The following is a 14751-nucleotide window of genomic DNA, read 5'->3' on the forward strand; positions in this document are numbered from 1 at the left end:
ATATGTTGATATGAAAGATAAATCTTATTTTGACGTGAGAAATCTCCCCACGAGAGATGGCACATGTTTTTTGAAACACCCTGTATTTAACTTCTATTTATATAGTTTGAAAATGATTTTGGCGTAAATATAGATATTTATTCAATTCATACTATTTTCCCGTTTTTATAAATATCTTGAAACTACGTCAATGACGTTTTCAAATTTTGAATCGAGGATTATATTGAGTCTGTGGTCATACGTTTTAAGATACCGACAAAGCGTACAGAATTCTGTAAACTTTGACATACATATGACATTTTTTACTGGTCATTAATCATTAATATAAAATATTAAGACGTATTTAAAAAAAGTAAACATAACTAACCTTTTTAGGTTTTTTTACTATCCTTTTAACAATTTCACTAACAACATCTTCATCTACATCAACTAATTTACTGGTCCTAACCAAAGGGCACTCATGTCCTTCACTCCTTATTTTTTCGAACACCCTATATATTAAATTCTGTTCTCCTACACTAAACGAACTATTATCGCCAGTTTCTGAACAATAAGTATTAAAACTCCACTTTGTTTGACTCATTTTCAAAATTAAATACGAATAGTACTTTAAAATGGAGTGAAATAAATTGTATAGAAGTGTCTGAATGAAGGCAACGGTAGTACTAATGTTTATTTTACGTGTACGGGATCACATAGACAGGCCCTAGGATCAGGTAAAGCCGTACCTAACGATGTGAAATAGCCCTAAAATACCCTGTAACGATTCATCTTTTAAAACCTTATCTTCCTGGAAGGATAATCACTTATTTAAAGAGGAGTAAGATTGAAATACCTTTGTTTATGCTGGTTCTAAATATATCATTTTTTTACATTTTACATTTTACATTTTTTATTGACATTTTCACTTAGGAAGTGAAAAAAAGAAAACTTTTTAGATCCGCAGGTTAATTTTCCTAAGCTTTACAATGTTGCCACCTGTTTACGTTACCTACACACTGCATATGTGTGTGTTTATAAGTTCACAGTAATTTTAATGAATTAATAAAACTCACCTGATATGCATCTGGAATGTTGACGGGTTCTCCACTTTCTGCGACATAACCTACAATTCCAGTGCCCCAAGGTATTCTAATCTCGTCTTTTTTCTCCATTTCCATTAAAGTACTGCGAGAGCAAACGTCAAACAATTTGGACACCTACAGAATACAATTTTTCGTTAAATATTTAATCAAAAGCATCTCTCATTCAAAACACATCTAATATTGGATGTAGACTATTTTTTTAAATGTCCAATACAAGAAGATATATTTTTAAAATTTCTTTTTTCTAGACTTTCTTGATAGTTTTAGACTTTTGTCCACGACCACTTAATAATAAATCAATATTCTACTTCCTAGCTGAAGGAATATGGTGCCCATATTTCTAATAGAGTGAAATATAATAGCTGATAACAGTGAATTATGAGAAACCACACTTTGCATTTACTTTACATTTGTTGCTACGCCAACGTGACACTCACAACATCCCGATGCGGGGCGTGGATGATTTGACGCTTTTCTTATCTTTTCTTTTTATTAATTTTGACATTTAAAATTGTCAAATGTTAAGTAGGTAGTGATTATTAAGTGGCATATCAAGAACTCGTTTAAAATCAAAAAATGAATTATGAGAGTGACAATGAGTCCTGTACACCACCAGAGATAGCAGAGGCGGCCAAATTAACAAGTCTTGGATTGCTACCACAAAACTCTAAGGATCATTAGATGTCTGTCTATAAAAACTTTCTAGATTAGAGGATTGCTAAAGGCATAAATTCGTTTTCCGAATCCGTGTGATTAGTAGTGATTATACAGATTATAATCTTTGTTTTTTCTTTATTGTTTTTCGTGGTTCCAATTTTCGGAATCGGGCAGTAGTTAGGTGACTAGTTTGCGCACATAGCACGCCCACTTATGACGTCTAAAATTGTGCACAGCGCCTGACCGGCACAGTTATTAGAGAGATATCGGAAAACCGAATAGCGTCATCCAGTATTTACGCGTACCTTATCATGGTTACGATATGCGCGAGTCAATTTTTAACGCAACACCCGCTGATAACGTTACCGCCTGATGTAATTTGCGGATCATACCCCTCAAATATTACCAAGTTATATAATAATATCGCCATATTGTTTTTTCTCATGCTGACATAAATGTGAGAAAATTTTATCCAGTTTGTATGCTAATGGAAATTCTTGCTTTGCTTTATCATCACCATTACAAATGATTAATTCAACGCGAACGAAGTTGCGGGTACATGCTAGTAAGACTTATAAATTATAAAAATATATATTAAGATCCGTCTACAGTAAGACTGTAAAATATTTGGTTATGTAGCGAGTGGTAGATCTCGGTCAAAATTGAAGGAAAATAATGGAATAAGTTTTCACTAGTAAGTGACTATACAGGGTGTTTCATAAAACATATGACGTGGGGAGATATATATTTTTCATATCAACATAGGTCCGATTCTGCTTTGTTTTGTAGCTACATGGTGATAAAGTCTTAATATTTTTTCGAGTTATTATAATTATCTGTTTTTTTTTGAAAAATATTCCAGTGATAACCCATATGCACGTCCCTGATGAATTTATCGACACTTTTTTTAGCATTAAAATATGTAGCACTTTTACCCTCAAAATTTCATTCGAATCGCTAAAAAAACTTGGAAGAAAATTATAAGAAATCGAAAGATTATTAAGACATTAACACCCTGTAGCTACAAAACAAAGCAGAATCAGACCTACATATGTTGATATGAAAGATAAATCTTATTTTTACGTGAGGAATCTCCCCACGAGAGATGGCACATGTTTTTTGAAACACCCTGTATTTAACTTCTATTTATATAGTTTGTAAATGATTTTGGCTTAAATATAGATATTTATTCAATTCATACTATTTTCCCGTTTTTATAAATATCTTGAAACTACGTCAATGACGTTTTCAAATTTTGAAACGAGGATTATATTGAGTCTGTGGTCATACATTTTAAGATACCGACAAAGCGTACAGAATTCTGTAAACTTTGACATACATATGACACTTTTTACTGGTCATTAATCATTAATATAAAATATTAAGACGTATTTAAAAAAAAATAAACATAACTAACCTTTTTAGGTTTTTTTACTATCCTTTTAACAATTTCACTAACAACATTTTCATCTATATCAACTAATTCACTGGTCCTAACCAAAGGGCACTCACGTCCTTCACTCCTTATTTTTTCGTACACCCTATATATTAAGTTCTGTTCTCCCATACTAAATGAACTATTCTCACCAGTTTCTGAACAATAATTATCAAAACTCCACTTTGTTTGACTCATTTTCAAAATTAAATACGAATAGTACTTTAAAATGGAGTGAAATAAATTGTATAGAAGTGTCTGAATGAAGGCAACGGTAGTACTAATGTTTATTTTACGTGTACGGGATCACATAGACAGGCCCTAGGATCAGGTAAAGCCGTACCTAACGATGTGAAATAGCCCTAAAATACCCTGTAACGATTCATCTTTTAAAACCTTATCTTCCTGGAAGGATGATCACTTATTTAGAGAGGAGTAAGATTGAAATGCCTTTGTTTATGCTGGTTCTAAATATATCCTTTTTTACATTTTTTTTACATTTTTTATTGACATTTTCACTTAGGAAGTGAAAAAAAGAAAACTTTTTAGATCCGCAGGTTAATTTTCCTAAGCTTTACAATGTTGCCACCTGTTTACGTTACCTACACACTGCATATGTGTGTGTTTATAAGTTCACAGTAATTTTAATGAATTAATAAAACTCACCTGATATGCATCTGGAATGTTGACGGGTTCTCCACTTTCTGCGACATAACCTACAATTCCAGTGCCCCAAGGTATTCTAATCTCGTCTTTTTTCTCCATTTCCATTAAAGTACTGCGAGAGCAAACGTCAAACAATTTGGACACCTACAGAATACAATTTTTCGTTAAATATTGAATCAAAAGCATCTCTCATTCAAAACAATCTGATATTGATGTAGATAGACTATTTTTGTTCAATACAAAAAAATATATATTTTTAAAATTCCTTTTTAATTTTTTTATTTTTTCTAGGTCTTCTTGATAGTTTAGACTTTTTTGTCTACTTTTCAAATTTACCCGGTATGTACCGGGTGGGTGGCCAACTAAGAATGGACGTCGGCTGTATCTCAGAAACTACTTATCGTATAACTTTGGGAAAAAAATTTTAATAGGTAAATCGACCAAGAGAAATCGCTGGAAATTACTTTCAAGTTCGAAAAATGTCCTAGGGGGCGTTACTCTAATAGCCAATCAGAAAACAGGGTTTTTCTCAAAAATATGCAGGTGAACAGGTATTTTAAATATTACTATTGTAATCATCGATAAATTTGTATTTTTTTTATATAGAGTATTTTGCTCTATCTCATAAAATAAAGTGGTGGGGGAAGGTTAAACTTGCTTTTATTAAAATAAGGATAACTCTGGTTTGGGTTGCGCGATTTAAACAAACTAGGGCTCGTTTAAAAGAGATTTTCTTCCTTAATGATCTCCAGTATAAATTTTGTTTCCACAATTTTTTTCGCGGTAGCTAGAGGGCGCTGTTTGACATCATAACAGATATTGCGCTTTTGCGTAAAAAAAATAAATAGGAGGCTATATTTTTCTTTGCACAGTTAAATAGAGCACAAAATTTCCAAAATATCAGTGTAAACCGCAACTTTCTATCTGCTCTCTAACCGGAGATATTAAGAGAACAAATCATGATAGGCTGCCGCTTAGGATTATATATGATCTAAAAATTATAGTAGTAGGCTAGGAAACAAAAAGAGGTAAATTGGTTACGTCAAAATATCAAAATGTTTAAGTTCAGTTTTCATGCATCCGAATTTCGGGCGTTTTCTTAAAAAAATGACGTCATAATTATTTAAACGTGTTTATGTAACATTATCATCCATCCATATAATTTTTACGAATTTCTTGGTTAATTATACGTAGGTAGATTCAGATTAAAATGTCCGAAAGTCGGAGAATCAATAATTTTATTAAATATTCTAGGAATTTTGTGCCGCCATATTGTTTTTAACAGAAAAAACCGCCGAATTTGGTATGGTCGAAAACTAGGGGTTTATTCATATAACGTCATTTAGTTATTAATCCAAGTTCGTCCTTGATTTCACTTGTTTTCGTGTTTTACCTCTTGTTTGTGTTATTTATTATTATATTATAAAGTTTATGTCGTTTGGGTCACTTTTCATATAGCACCGAACGAAGGTGCGAATCTTAACAATATGCACTACTGCTCCAATTCTGCCCTTGATGCAAGTAGTTTAGCACCAAGACCATTGTTCGGTAAATGTTTACGCAGGAATTCTACGAGGGCGAATGATTGGACTTTTTTAATTATCTGAATGAAATGAACTATCCATAATTTCTAAGAAATGATTTGCCAATTTCGTCAGCATGAATACCATTGGTGTAGTTGAGGCAGTGGTGCCGCTTATTTTGCTATGAATGTGTGGGGCTTCTTGGATACCACTTACTTTAGTAGATAGAGACGCTGGAGCGGCATATTTCCATGGCCAGCTGGCTCATCGGATACAATATGCCTGGGTTTTAATTTATGGGGTTGAATCAAGAACGAAACACGGATAGATAATAATTAAACGGTATTAAAATGAAATTAAAATATATGTTTTGATATTTTGACGTAAATAATTTACCTCTTTTTGTTTCCTAGCCTACTAGTATAATTTTTAGACTATATAATCCTAAGCGGCAGCCTAACATGATTTGTTCTCTAAATATCTCCGGTTAGAGAGAAGATAGAAAGTTGAGGTTTGTGCTGATATTTTGGAAATTTTGTGCTCTATCTGTGTAAAGAGAAATATAGCCTCCTATTTAATTTTTTTACGCAAAAGCGCAATATATGTTATGATGTCAAATAGCGCCCTCTAGCTACCACGAAAAAAATTGTGGAAACAAAATTTATACTGGAGATCATTAAGAAAGAAAAGCTCTTTCCAACGAGCCCTAGTTTGTTTAAATCGCTTAACCCAAACCAGAGTTATCTTTATTTTAATAAAAGCAAGTTTAACCCCCACCACTTTATTTAAAAACAATTTACAAATTTCTCGATGATTACAATAGTAATATTTAAAATACCTGTTCACCTGCATCTTTTTGAAAAAAACCCTGTTTTCTGCTTGGCTATTAGAGAAACGCCCCCTAGCGGACATTTCTCGAACTTGAAAATAATTTCTATCGATTTCTCTTGGTCTATTTACTTGTTAGAATTTTTTTCCCAAAGTTATATGATAAGTAGTTTCTGAGATACAGCCGGCGTCCATTCTTAGTTGGCCACCCGGTATAAATGACAAGGTATTTTATAAAAAATGTAGTTTTTTTCCTAACTTTCTATTTCTCTTTTTCTTTTGTTCTGCTTTTATAATTGATTGATTTATAATTGCATAAACTTACTGAATACTTAATTTTGATTAATTAATACTAATTTAAGATTACAATATTATACAGCATGAGTCTTAAATAAGTGCAAATATCTACAGAGCTGGTAGATCTCGATAAAAAAAAATTCTCTTTACCGTTTTTGAAATAAATCCAAAATAACTTTGGTTATTTTATTTTGAAAATTAAAAAACGTTTTTTGTTTAAACTTTGAGACTGAACGTCTTTGAAATTGGATCTTTCTTGGGTTTTCTATGTCAACTTTTGACATTTTCATATGGTTTATTTGAAATTATAACTTGCGGTTCGTAACGAAAATTTGACTCGAAATACCAAGTGTGTGGTATCAAATTATTCGTAAAAAAATGCTTTTTCCAAATATGCTAATGATCCAACCTCGTTCCATTTGAAAAAATTGAGATATAATTAAAATACGATTTTCGCACTTTCTAACTGGCCAGGACAAGAAACTAAAAACATTAGAGGATGAAATCTATTTTTTCAAGGCACCTTGATTAAGAATTAGTGTTTGTTTTTTAACATAGCCATGACACTCACATTGAATTTTAAAATACGATTTTTTATTAAGCGAGAATGTCAAAAGTTAACATATGATATGTCATTCTATTCAGAATGTCATTTTCTATCGAATAAAATAAAAAAATACCAAGGGTGACATTTAAAAATCAAAAGTTGTAGTCATTTCTGGTAAAACAGAAAGTGACCAAAAACAATTGAATGCGTCAATCAATCCTAATTTATGTCATATACTAACATACCAAATCTCGTTTTTTATCTGAAAAAATAAAAAAGTTATAGGAGTGAGCCACTTTTGAGACGAACTCGGTATACCACTCTACTAAAATATTTGCTTTTATTTAAGTTTCACCCTGTATACAAAAGCAAATTAAAACACATTTTCTACTTACTAGACATCGACTTCTTGGTGTGCCACTGGTACCGTTCTGGTGGTGGGGTGAACATCCCCCGCCCCTTTCCCTTTCCCCTTGAACCAGAAAGAGGCTCCCCCTATCGGCGTGGAGAAGCATAGAAACGTTTTGAAGGATCTTGTGACATAGAGATCTGACCTCTAGTTCGTTACATATATCTTTTACCTGGAACAAAAACTTTAATATTAGTACACCATGTATAGTAATATTGCACAAAACAGATCATAAAAATACACTCAGAACAGCCAAAAAATTCCACAAAAAAAATTAAATCAAATTCAAAATGGTGTTTCATTAGGTCTACTTATTAATCTAAGTGTATTTAACAAATTTAATAATTATAACACCATTACTCTGCATAATTATGTTTAGATACATATATATTTACATTATCTTGTCATTCTCTATAATGATAAAAGATAAAAACATATCATTACCCTGTGATTAATAGAATTCACTAACTAAAACTTTTCAAAATATTTATATTTTTATGTTTACTTATGTATATTTCCAGAAAAAAAAGATATGCATTCAAAACTAACCGAAGCATTTAAATATGTAGGTCAAAGTAAAAATCTATATTTTAGGAAAAGTCAGATAAACAACTCTTCTTCATATCTTTATTTAATATACATAATAAAAAATAGCTACTTTCAAGATCACTCTATCAGGATATTTTATCAGGATTTGTCAATTATTATTCTATCGTCTCTCCTGACAGTATTGAGCGTTCTAAGGTACTTAAAAGAGCAATTTAGTGCTTAATTGGCCAATGATACACCCACGCTCGAGATATCTTTAGAAAATGATGGAGTGGAATAAAGAGACGAAGTTTTCTGATATTAGATAGAGCTTCTTAACCTTAAGTAAATTAAATTTCTTCCCGAGTCGGTGAATTGTTGATGGCTCAACTATGTTGTCGATATCGACTTCCTAAATGATGTCGTCAATGTCTACATCTAATAATTTGATCCAAAAATTATATCTATATTTAAAGTAAACACGATATACACTTAGAAGCACAGAATAAATAGTTATATTTTTATACAAGACGATAAAATAGTATTTTATACCGATAAGACGATAATGCAATTTTATCGTCGTGTATAAAACAATATTTCTTTCCATAGCGAGTTACGTTTTAAAAAATATTCAGAAATTATTATTTCAAGGAATTTATTATGAGTAGAAAAAATATTGTGCTGGGTTGGCGTTGGTTTCTATGTAATTTGACAAATAAATAAAGCTGTCTCTTTAGTTGTCAGTTTTGAGTCAATATTTTTTAATTCTCTTTCAAGTCGATTGCTGATTGAATTGGAGCCAGAAATGGCTCAAAACGAAATAAGTAAATTACCAACAGATATTCAGGCTGAGGCGACAAACGCCATATCCAAACTACTTCCACTTAAATCCCGAATAACTTATGAAAAGGAATACAAAAATTTTCAAAAATGGAAGCAATTAAAAAACGCGCGAGAAGAAATAAAGTTTTTAACCTATCCTCGCTGTTAAAGTCTCATTTAATCTGCGCTTGAGGTTAAAGTACTATTTTATCTACTATTTTTGATAGATATAAGGCAATTAAGAAGAGTTGCTATGGAAAAAAAATATTAAAACATAGAATAAACATGCTCAGTTAAGCATGAGATATAATAAAATGATTTTCCACTTCGCTGAGTGACTTGGATGCTGAATCAGAGTCAGAAATGTCAGAATCAAGATTCCTTTTAGTATTCTTACTTTGGAGAGTTAAATATAGGTGGAACAACATTTTTGAGTGTTCAAATGACAGTCGAAGAAGTGTGTGTATCCCCAATTTGCGAAAAATCGCCAAGTCAAGTAATAAAGGCTTGTTTACCTCTTTTTAAAAAGTGTTGAAAATTATACGTGAAAAAAAAGTTAGTACTCATTTTAACAGGAAGAATAATACAAAATACTAAGTAGTACTACTGATATATTTCAGAATTTTAATCAATCTTTTGTATTAATCCACTCCAATGACTAAAGAATCCAAGGACAAATAACACCCGAGAGCAAATTGTGACGATGTCACCAAACAATGCCGTGGGACATATTTTTCTTAACCTAGCTGTTTGAAGAGAACGTAACTCCTGGCTCTTTCTTATCGCTGCGGCTTTCACACTTGAAAGCTGAACAACTAATCACCATTGTAATAAAGTTTATACAAAGTTCACTACACACAAACTATTAAAAATCGCTAAAATTGTCGCTGGTGGCCAGCTGATGACTCATTCGTTGACATCAAAAAAATTACGTCTAATGTCACAGATTCTGCTGCAGCCTGTATATAAGCGTTACATATCCTTATATTTTTTATAATATCATTGAATCACTCCAAGAACAGTTAACCTAATAGGACTACTTATTCAGCCAAAAGTGTCCGCCAGGTGCATGCGAAAACTACTCGCTTTGTGACGTCATTGTAGCCCTTGTCATGGTTATTAGTCCTTATCCGGCAACCAATAATACACACACGTGCATTATTGGTTACCGAATGCAAAACGTTCATTATTTAGTTTATTTATTTAAACACCTTATATGTATGCAGTATAGAAAATTAACTGTATAAATCGTATTAAATACTCGGATAATGCATTTTTAAGAACAGCAGTTCCCAGCATCACCTTTTGCAAGCATTCTTTTTAGAGTACCTCCATATTTTGCTTTAAAATAATTAATAAACAAAATCGTGGGCACTTAGTATGCACTTTGTCACAATCCACAACACAAAATGAACGTATTTATACACTCTATAGTTCTAAAAACGTTTACCATAGGCAACTAATAATACACACTGTCATGACAAGGCCACGAAGGCTTTGACAAGGGCTACAATGACGTCACAACTGTCAGCTGAAGCGCGGGAAGAGGCGAACGTACGTCTTATGAAGATGAGCAATCCTATTAGTTTACCGTTCTTGGAATCACTCCCTCTTCTAATGACAAGCCTAACCTCAAACTTAAGCCTAACCTCAAACCTGTGACAAGTGACAATCTAGACATTATCGACGTATTTTTGACGTGTCGAAGTCAACAATAAAAGGCCAACTCTGTTTTCTTCATCACAACATATAATATACCAGCTGTTTCAAATTTATTTTGTTTAATGCTTTTAAAAACCCGTTTCTCTGTAATTTATGGTTACCAGGTGTCCCCCAATATTTTGAATAAGCACGTCTAGTTCAAAATTATTAGAGAATCGTGAGAATGAAGACCACTTTCGTCGAAATTAGGTGGATCGTGGATTTAATTAACTTGTTTTAAGTCATAAAACTTGTTAGGTTGAAACCATACCATAGTGTATTTATTAAGTCTCAAATTCACAATGAATATTATAGTAATATGTTGAAAAGAAAAGATTATTTCATCTGATACAGGCAACAACTTTAATATAGAAGTTTTAATAAAACTATATTAGAAAAGAATAACAGATGTTCTTCTTGTAACAAATGTTCAAGAAGTCCACTACAGAACATATTGATTTCTGTGGCTTTATATTAAATTCAAAGAGAAACGTATAAATTATTTGTAGAATTTTCTTAAACACTTTTCTGACTTATTTTGCTCAATCGGCACATTTGTCTTGATTTGAACCAGGCGAAGACCGGTAAATTACGGTAAAGAGCGGTTCCTGAAAAACATCGGTTTGATACAGAACGGTTTGGTAAAATATTGCAAACGTCAAATGTTGACGTTTTCTAAATTTCAATATCCCTATTATAAAATTTTTATACATTTTTAATGTACCTATTCTCTGCTTTTACGTTTACTTCTTTTCAATGGAGTTTAATATTGAAAAGTACTTTACTAATAAACTGTTAAACTCTTTAGACAGCTCAAGTGAAGATTTGCAGGTCCAATATTAAAACAGATCAATAATAAATAAATAAATCTAATCAATATTTATATTTTTATAGCTTACTTTGGCAGCATATGTAAGTTAATTGAAAGTATTTTATAAAAATATATAGAATTATACAGGGTGTCTCCAAAAAAAGTTACACATTAAAGTTGTGTTTTTTCCATAGATTTAGGAAGAACAGATATCACATTATGCATTTTAACCCGATCAAACATTCGGAGGTTGACTACGCACTGTAAAAACCAACTGAGATAGAGAAGGCGACATTGCCACATATCAAATTTGCGCCTATCTACTTAGTTTGATTTGCAGAAAAGGTTACTTTAAAACCTTCACCGGATATCAATAAATCTCAATTTCTTAATTAAATTAATAGTTTATTCTTAAAGAAGCATGCGTAATAATATGGTTATTAACCAGAGGATATATGCGTTACTATTAAAGGACGTGTTTACTGTTTAATGTGCTGAAACGTCTAGAACTATTGGCAACGTCGCTGCTAGTCTTCAAGAATGAAATGAGCCGTCCGTCCTACCACCCCTCGCGACGGCCCATGGTCCGTTATAGCGTACTACGTTTAGCTTACGGTGTGTTTGAAGTCGGAATCAAGTCCAAAGTGAACTTTTCAGTGTTTTTCAGTAGTTTTTGTTTTTGTTTAACGTACTTTTGAATCTGCGAATTTTCAATATGGTAGGACAGTGTCAAATGTGTGGACAAATAAGCTCAAATTACCCGAATTTGGCTTTCCACAGGTAGGTATTGTTTCCGCCGCGCCGTAATCGTACATAGGCGTCCCACAAGGGAGCCTTTCACAATTAAAATAATTTCTAATTATATGTGTTGAATTTTGATCTACTAAAACATTCACGATTACTTGTTGTCTTGTTTTTCATTTTTTCTTTAAATGTTCCTGACTTTAAGAAACAATGGCTGCATAAGTTTAACTAGTCCTAAAAAGTCATTCTATGTAGTCAATGAAATTTATTTACCTTTACTGCCTACCTCCATTGCTTTTGGATGTAAATTCAAAATATTAATACAAATTTTAGAAATTAAATGAGAATTTCACTCGAACTTCCAATATTTGCTTGATTTATGTCACATAAATGACATTGATTGACAAACAAATCCAGAAAAACCAGCCTTCTCGCGCTGGTTAGGTACCAAACCAGTTATAACCGAATTTTTCAGGAACCGTGTTCAGTAATAAGAAAACTTTCAGGAAACCGATAGAAACGGAACATAAAACCATAACCAAGGTAAGCAACGAATTAGTTGCCAAAAATCGAGGTAAATAAAAGAGTAATTTTCACTGGTAAATAGCTATATAATACACGGTTACGTGTAGTAAACCACTCAGCTACAAAATTTACTTAGAATTAACTAATTACATATTTTTCTTACATTTTTTTGTTATAATATTATCTAAAAATTCTATATTTTGTGAATACTTACCAACTCAAAAATGAGTTCTTTTTCGTCTAATTGCCTTAACTCATGCCTACTCCTTCTGTGCCTCCTACTGGGCGTTGGACTAGATGTGGTCATAGTACCACTAACATCTTCTGTTGTACTTGTCAGAAAGGTTGGTTGTCCATCAACCTGTCAACAGAAAAAATAATTTGTTTTCAAAAAATTTTAGAACAAAAAAACTTTGCAGTAATGTACTAATAAAAATAATACTGATATTGATGGCTACATATTAATATAGAAATAACAACGAAAAAATGTATACTAAAAATACATTTGATATATTTTTAAGATTCTTTCTTTCGTATTTAGCCAGAGAAATATAAATCTCCAGAGAATATGAAAGGAAATGTATAAAAATATCCTAAAAGTTTATAAGCTTAAGCCTGGGATTATTGAGAAACATTTTTAAGATGGCCAACAAATATATTTCTGTAACTTAAACAAGTCTGCTATTTTTTGCTTTTTAGGTATTTTTGTTACTTAGCATTGATTATTTTAAATTTTTTGGTAATTACTGAACATATAGAAATAATAACGAGAATAAAAAAAGATTCTCGGTTGTAATGTTGGTAAATCAAACAGTTTCTGTTGTCTTTGATATAGGTTTATAAATAAAAAAAGCGAGACCGTTTATACAATTCAGTAAATTCAGACTTTTTTTTCGAAGCTGTTCCAAAAGAAGGAAAGATTATTCTTTATCAAAAAGGGCTAAAGTAAGGCTATAACAGATCGTTTTTTGGGGCTAATAAATATTAGCCTGGTTTAACTGATATTGGGGGAGATAGATACGATTGATAAATGAAGAAGAATGGAAGAAGAAAATGTGCTGGCAAAATAGAAAAATATTTTTTTATAGATATTGGGAAATTTAGAGTGAAAATGGTCTATCTCTGGAAATAACTTTGATACATATAGTAAATAAACGAATTACTAAATTGAGAAAAAAATGTTTTAGTTATTTTTTAAAAATGTTTAGCCTTCCCTACCACTGTATTTTTGATTATACCTAAGGGATTGTTAATTACCAACTGTGATTTTTGGTAATTGTTATTTTCAGAAGCAAAAATAATAAAATCTGTTATATCAATAACAGTTCTAACATAAGATATTGTTAAATACCGACTGTTCTATTTCGTAACTGTTATTTTAAGGAGCAACAACAGTTGAAACTGTTATTTATTTATGTTATAACAGTAGGATTATAACTATTGTAGTAGTGGCCAACTTTTTCAAACTTGAAAATACTATATAAATATTTCTTTTTGAGTTCTGTCATTAACGGTTCCTGAGTTACAATCGACGTCCTCTACTATACCACCCTGTACAGGGTGGGTCAAATTGGACGCTTTTAAAGGGAAACACCCTTTTCTGTAGGAGAGAGACGAAAACTAATATCGGTGTCTGGAGCTCAATTTATATCAAAAACATGATGGTGAAAACCGCACATCGATATGTGTCACCGTTTCGGGGTTAAGGGGCGTTTTTCAAAAATGTGCATTTTTAACAAATCGCTGTAACTTTTTTGCTATGGAAATTTTTTTATTTCTATGGAAATATTTTCAAAGCAGCTTTTTACGTAGAATTTAATGGTTTAAGTACATATTTTTTTAAATTAATAACTTAAGAGTTATCAACAGAAAACATGATTTTTTATTAGGGACACTCGTATATTTTTAATAAACTGAAAAAATATATATCTCGAAGAGGAATCGAGCAAAATATCAAGTATGCTATATTTTTGGAAAGGTAATTTTAAATTATTTTCAATGAATTAAAAATATATAGGGTGTCCCATATAAAAAATCAAAGTGTCTGTTGATAATTCTTAAATTATTAATTTTAAAAATATTATACTTAAACCATTAAATTCTACCTAAAAAGGTGCTTTGGAAATTTTGGAAATGTTTTTATAAAAATACAAAATTGTCCATAGCAAAAAAG

General features: G+C 31.5%; 1 protein-coding gene across 10 annotated transcripts in view; it reads right to left on the bottom strand.

Moving 5' to 3' along the window:
* LOC115885083 (dual 3',5'-cyclic-AMP and -GMP phosphodiesterase 11) overlaps window positions 1-14751 on the bottom strand; it is a 270581-nt gene that overhangs the window by 29943 nt on the left and 225887 nt on the right. For all 10 annotated transcript variants that reach the window (XM_030903858.1, XM_030903863.1, XM_030903856.1 and 7 more), the window contains 3 exons: window positions 12793-12939; window positions 7434-7619; window positions 3844-3987 (listed from right to left, as the gene is read on the bottom strand). In XM_030903858.1, the coding sequence (XP_030759718.1) occupies window positions 3844-3987; window positions 7434-7619; window positions 12793-12939 (477 nt within the window). The remainder of the gene's footprint in view (window positions 1-3843; window positions 3988-7433; window positions 7620-12792; window positions 12940-14751) is intronic.

This window comes from Sitophilus oryzae, unplaced genomic scaffold (assembly GCF_002938485.1).
Source record: "Sitophilus oryzae breed Bouriz unplaced genomic scaffold, Soryzae_2.0 scaffold_360_pilon_pilon, whole genome shotgun sequence".
NCBI classification, from domain to species: domain Eukaryota; kingdom Metazoa; phylum Arthropoda; class Insecta; order Coleoptera; family Curculionidae; genus Sitophilus; species Sitophilus oryzae.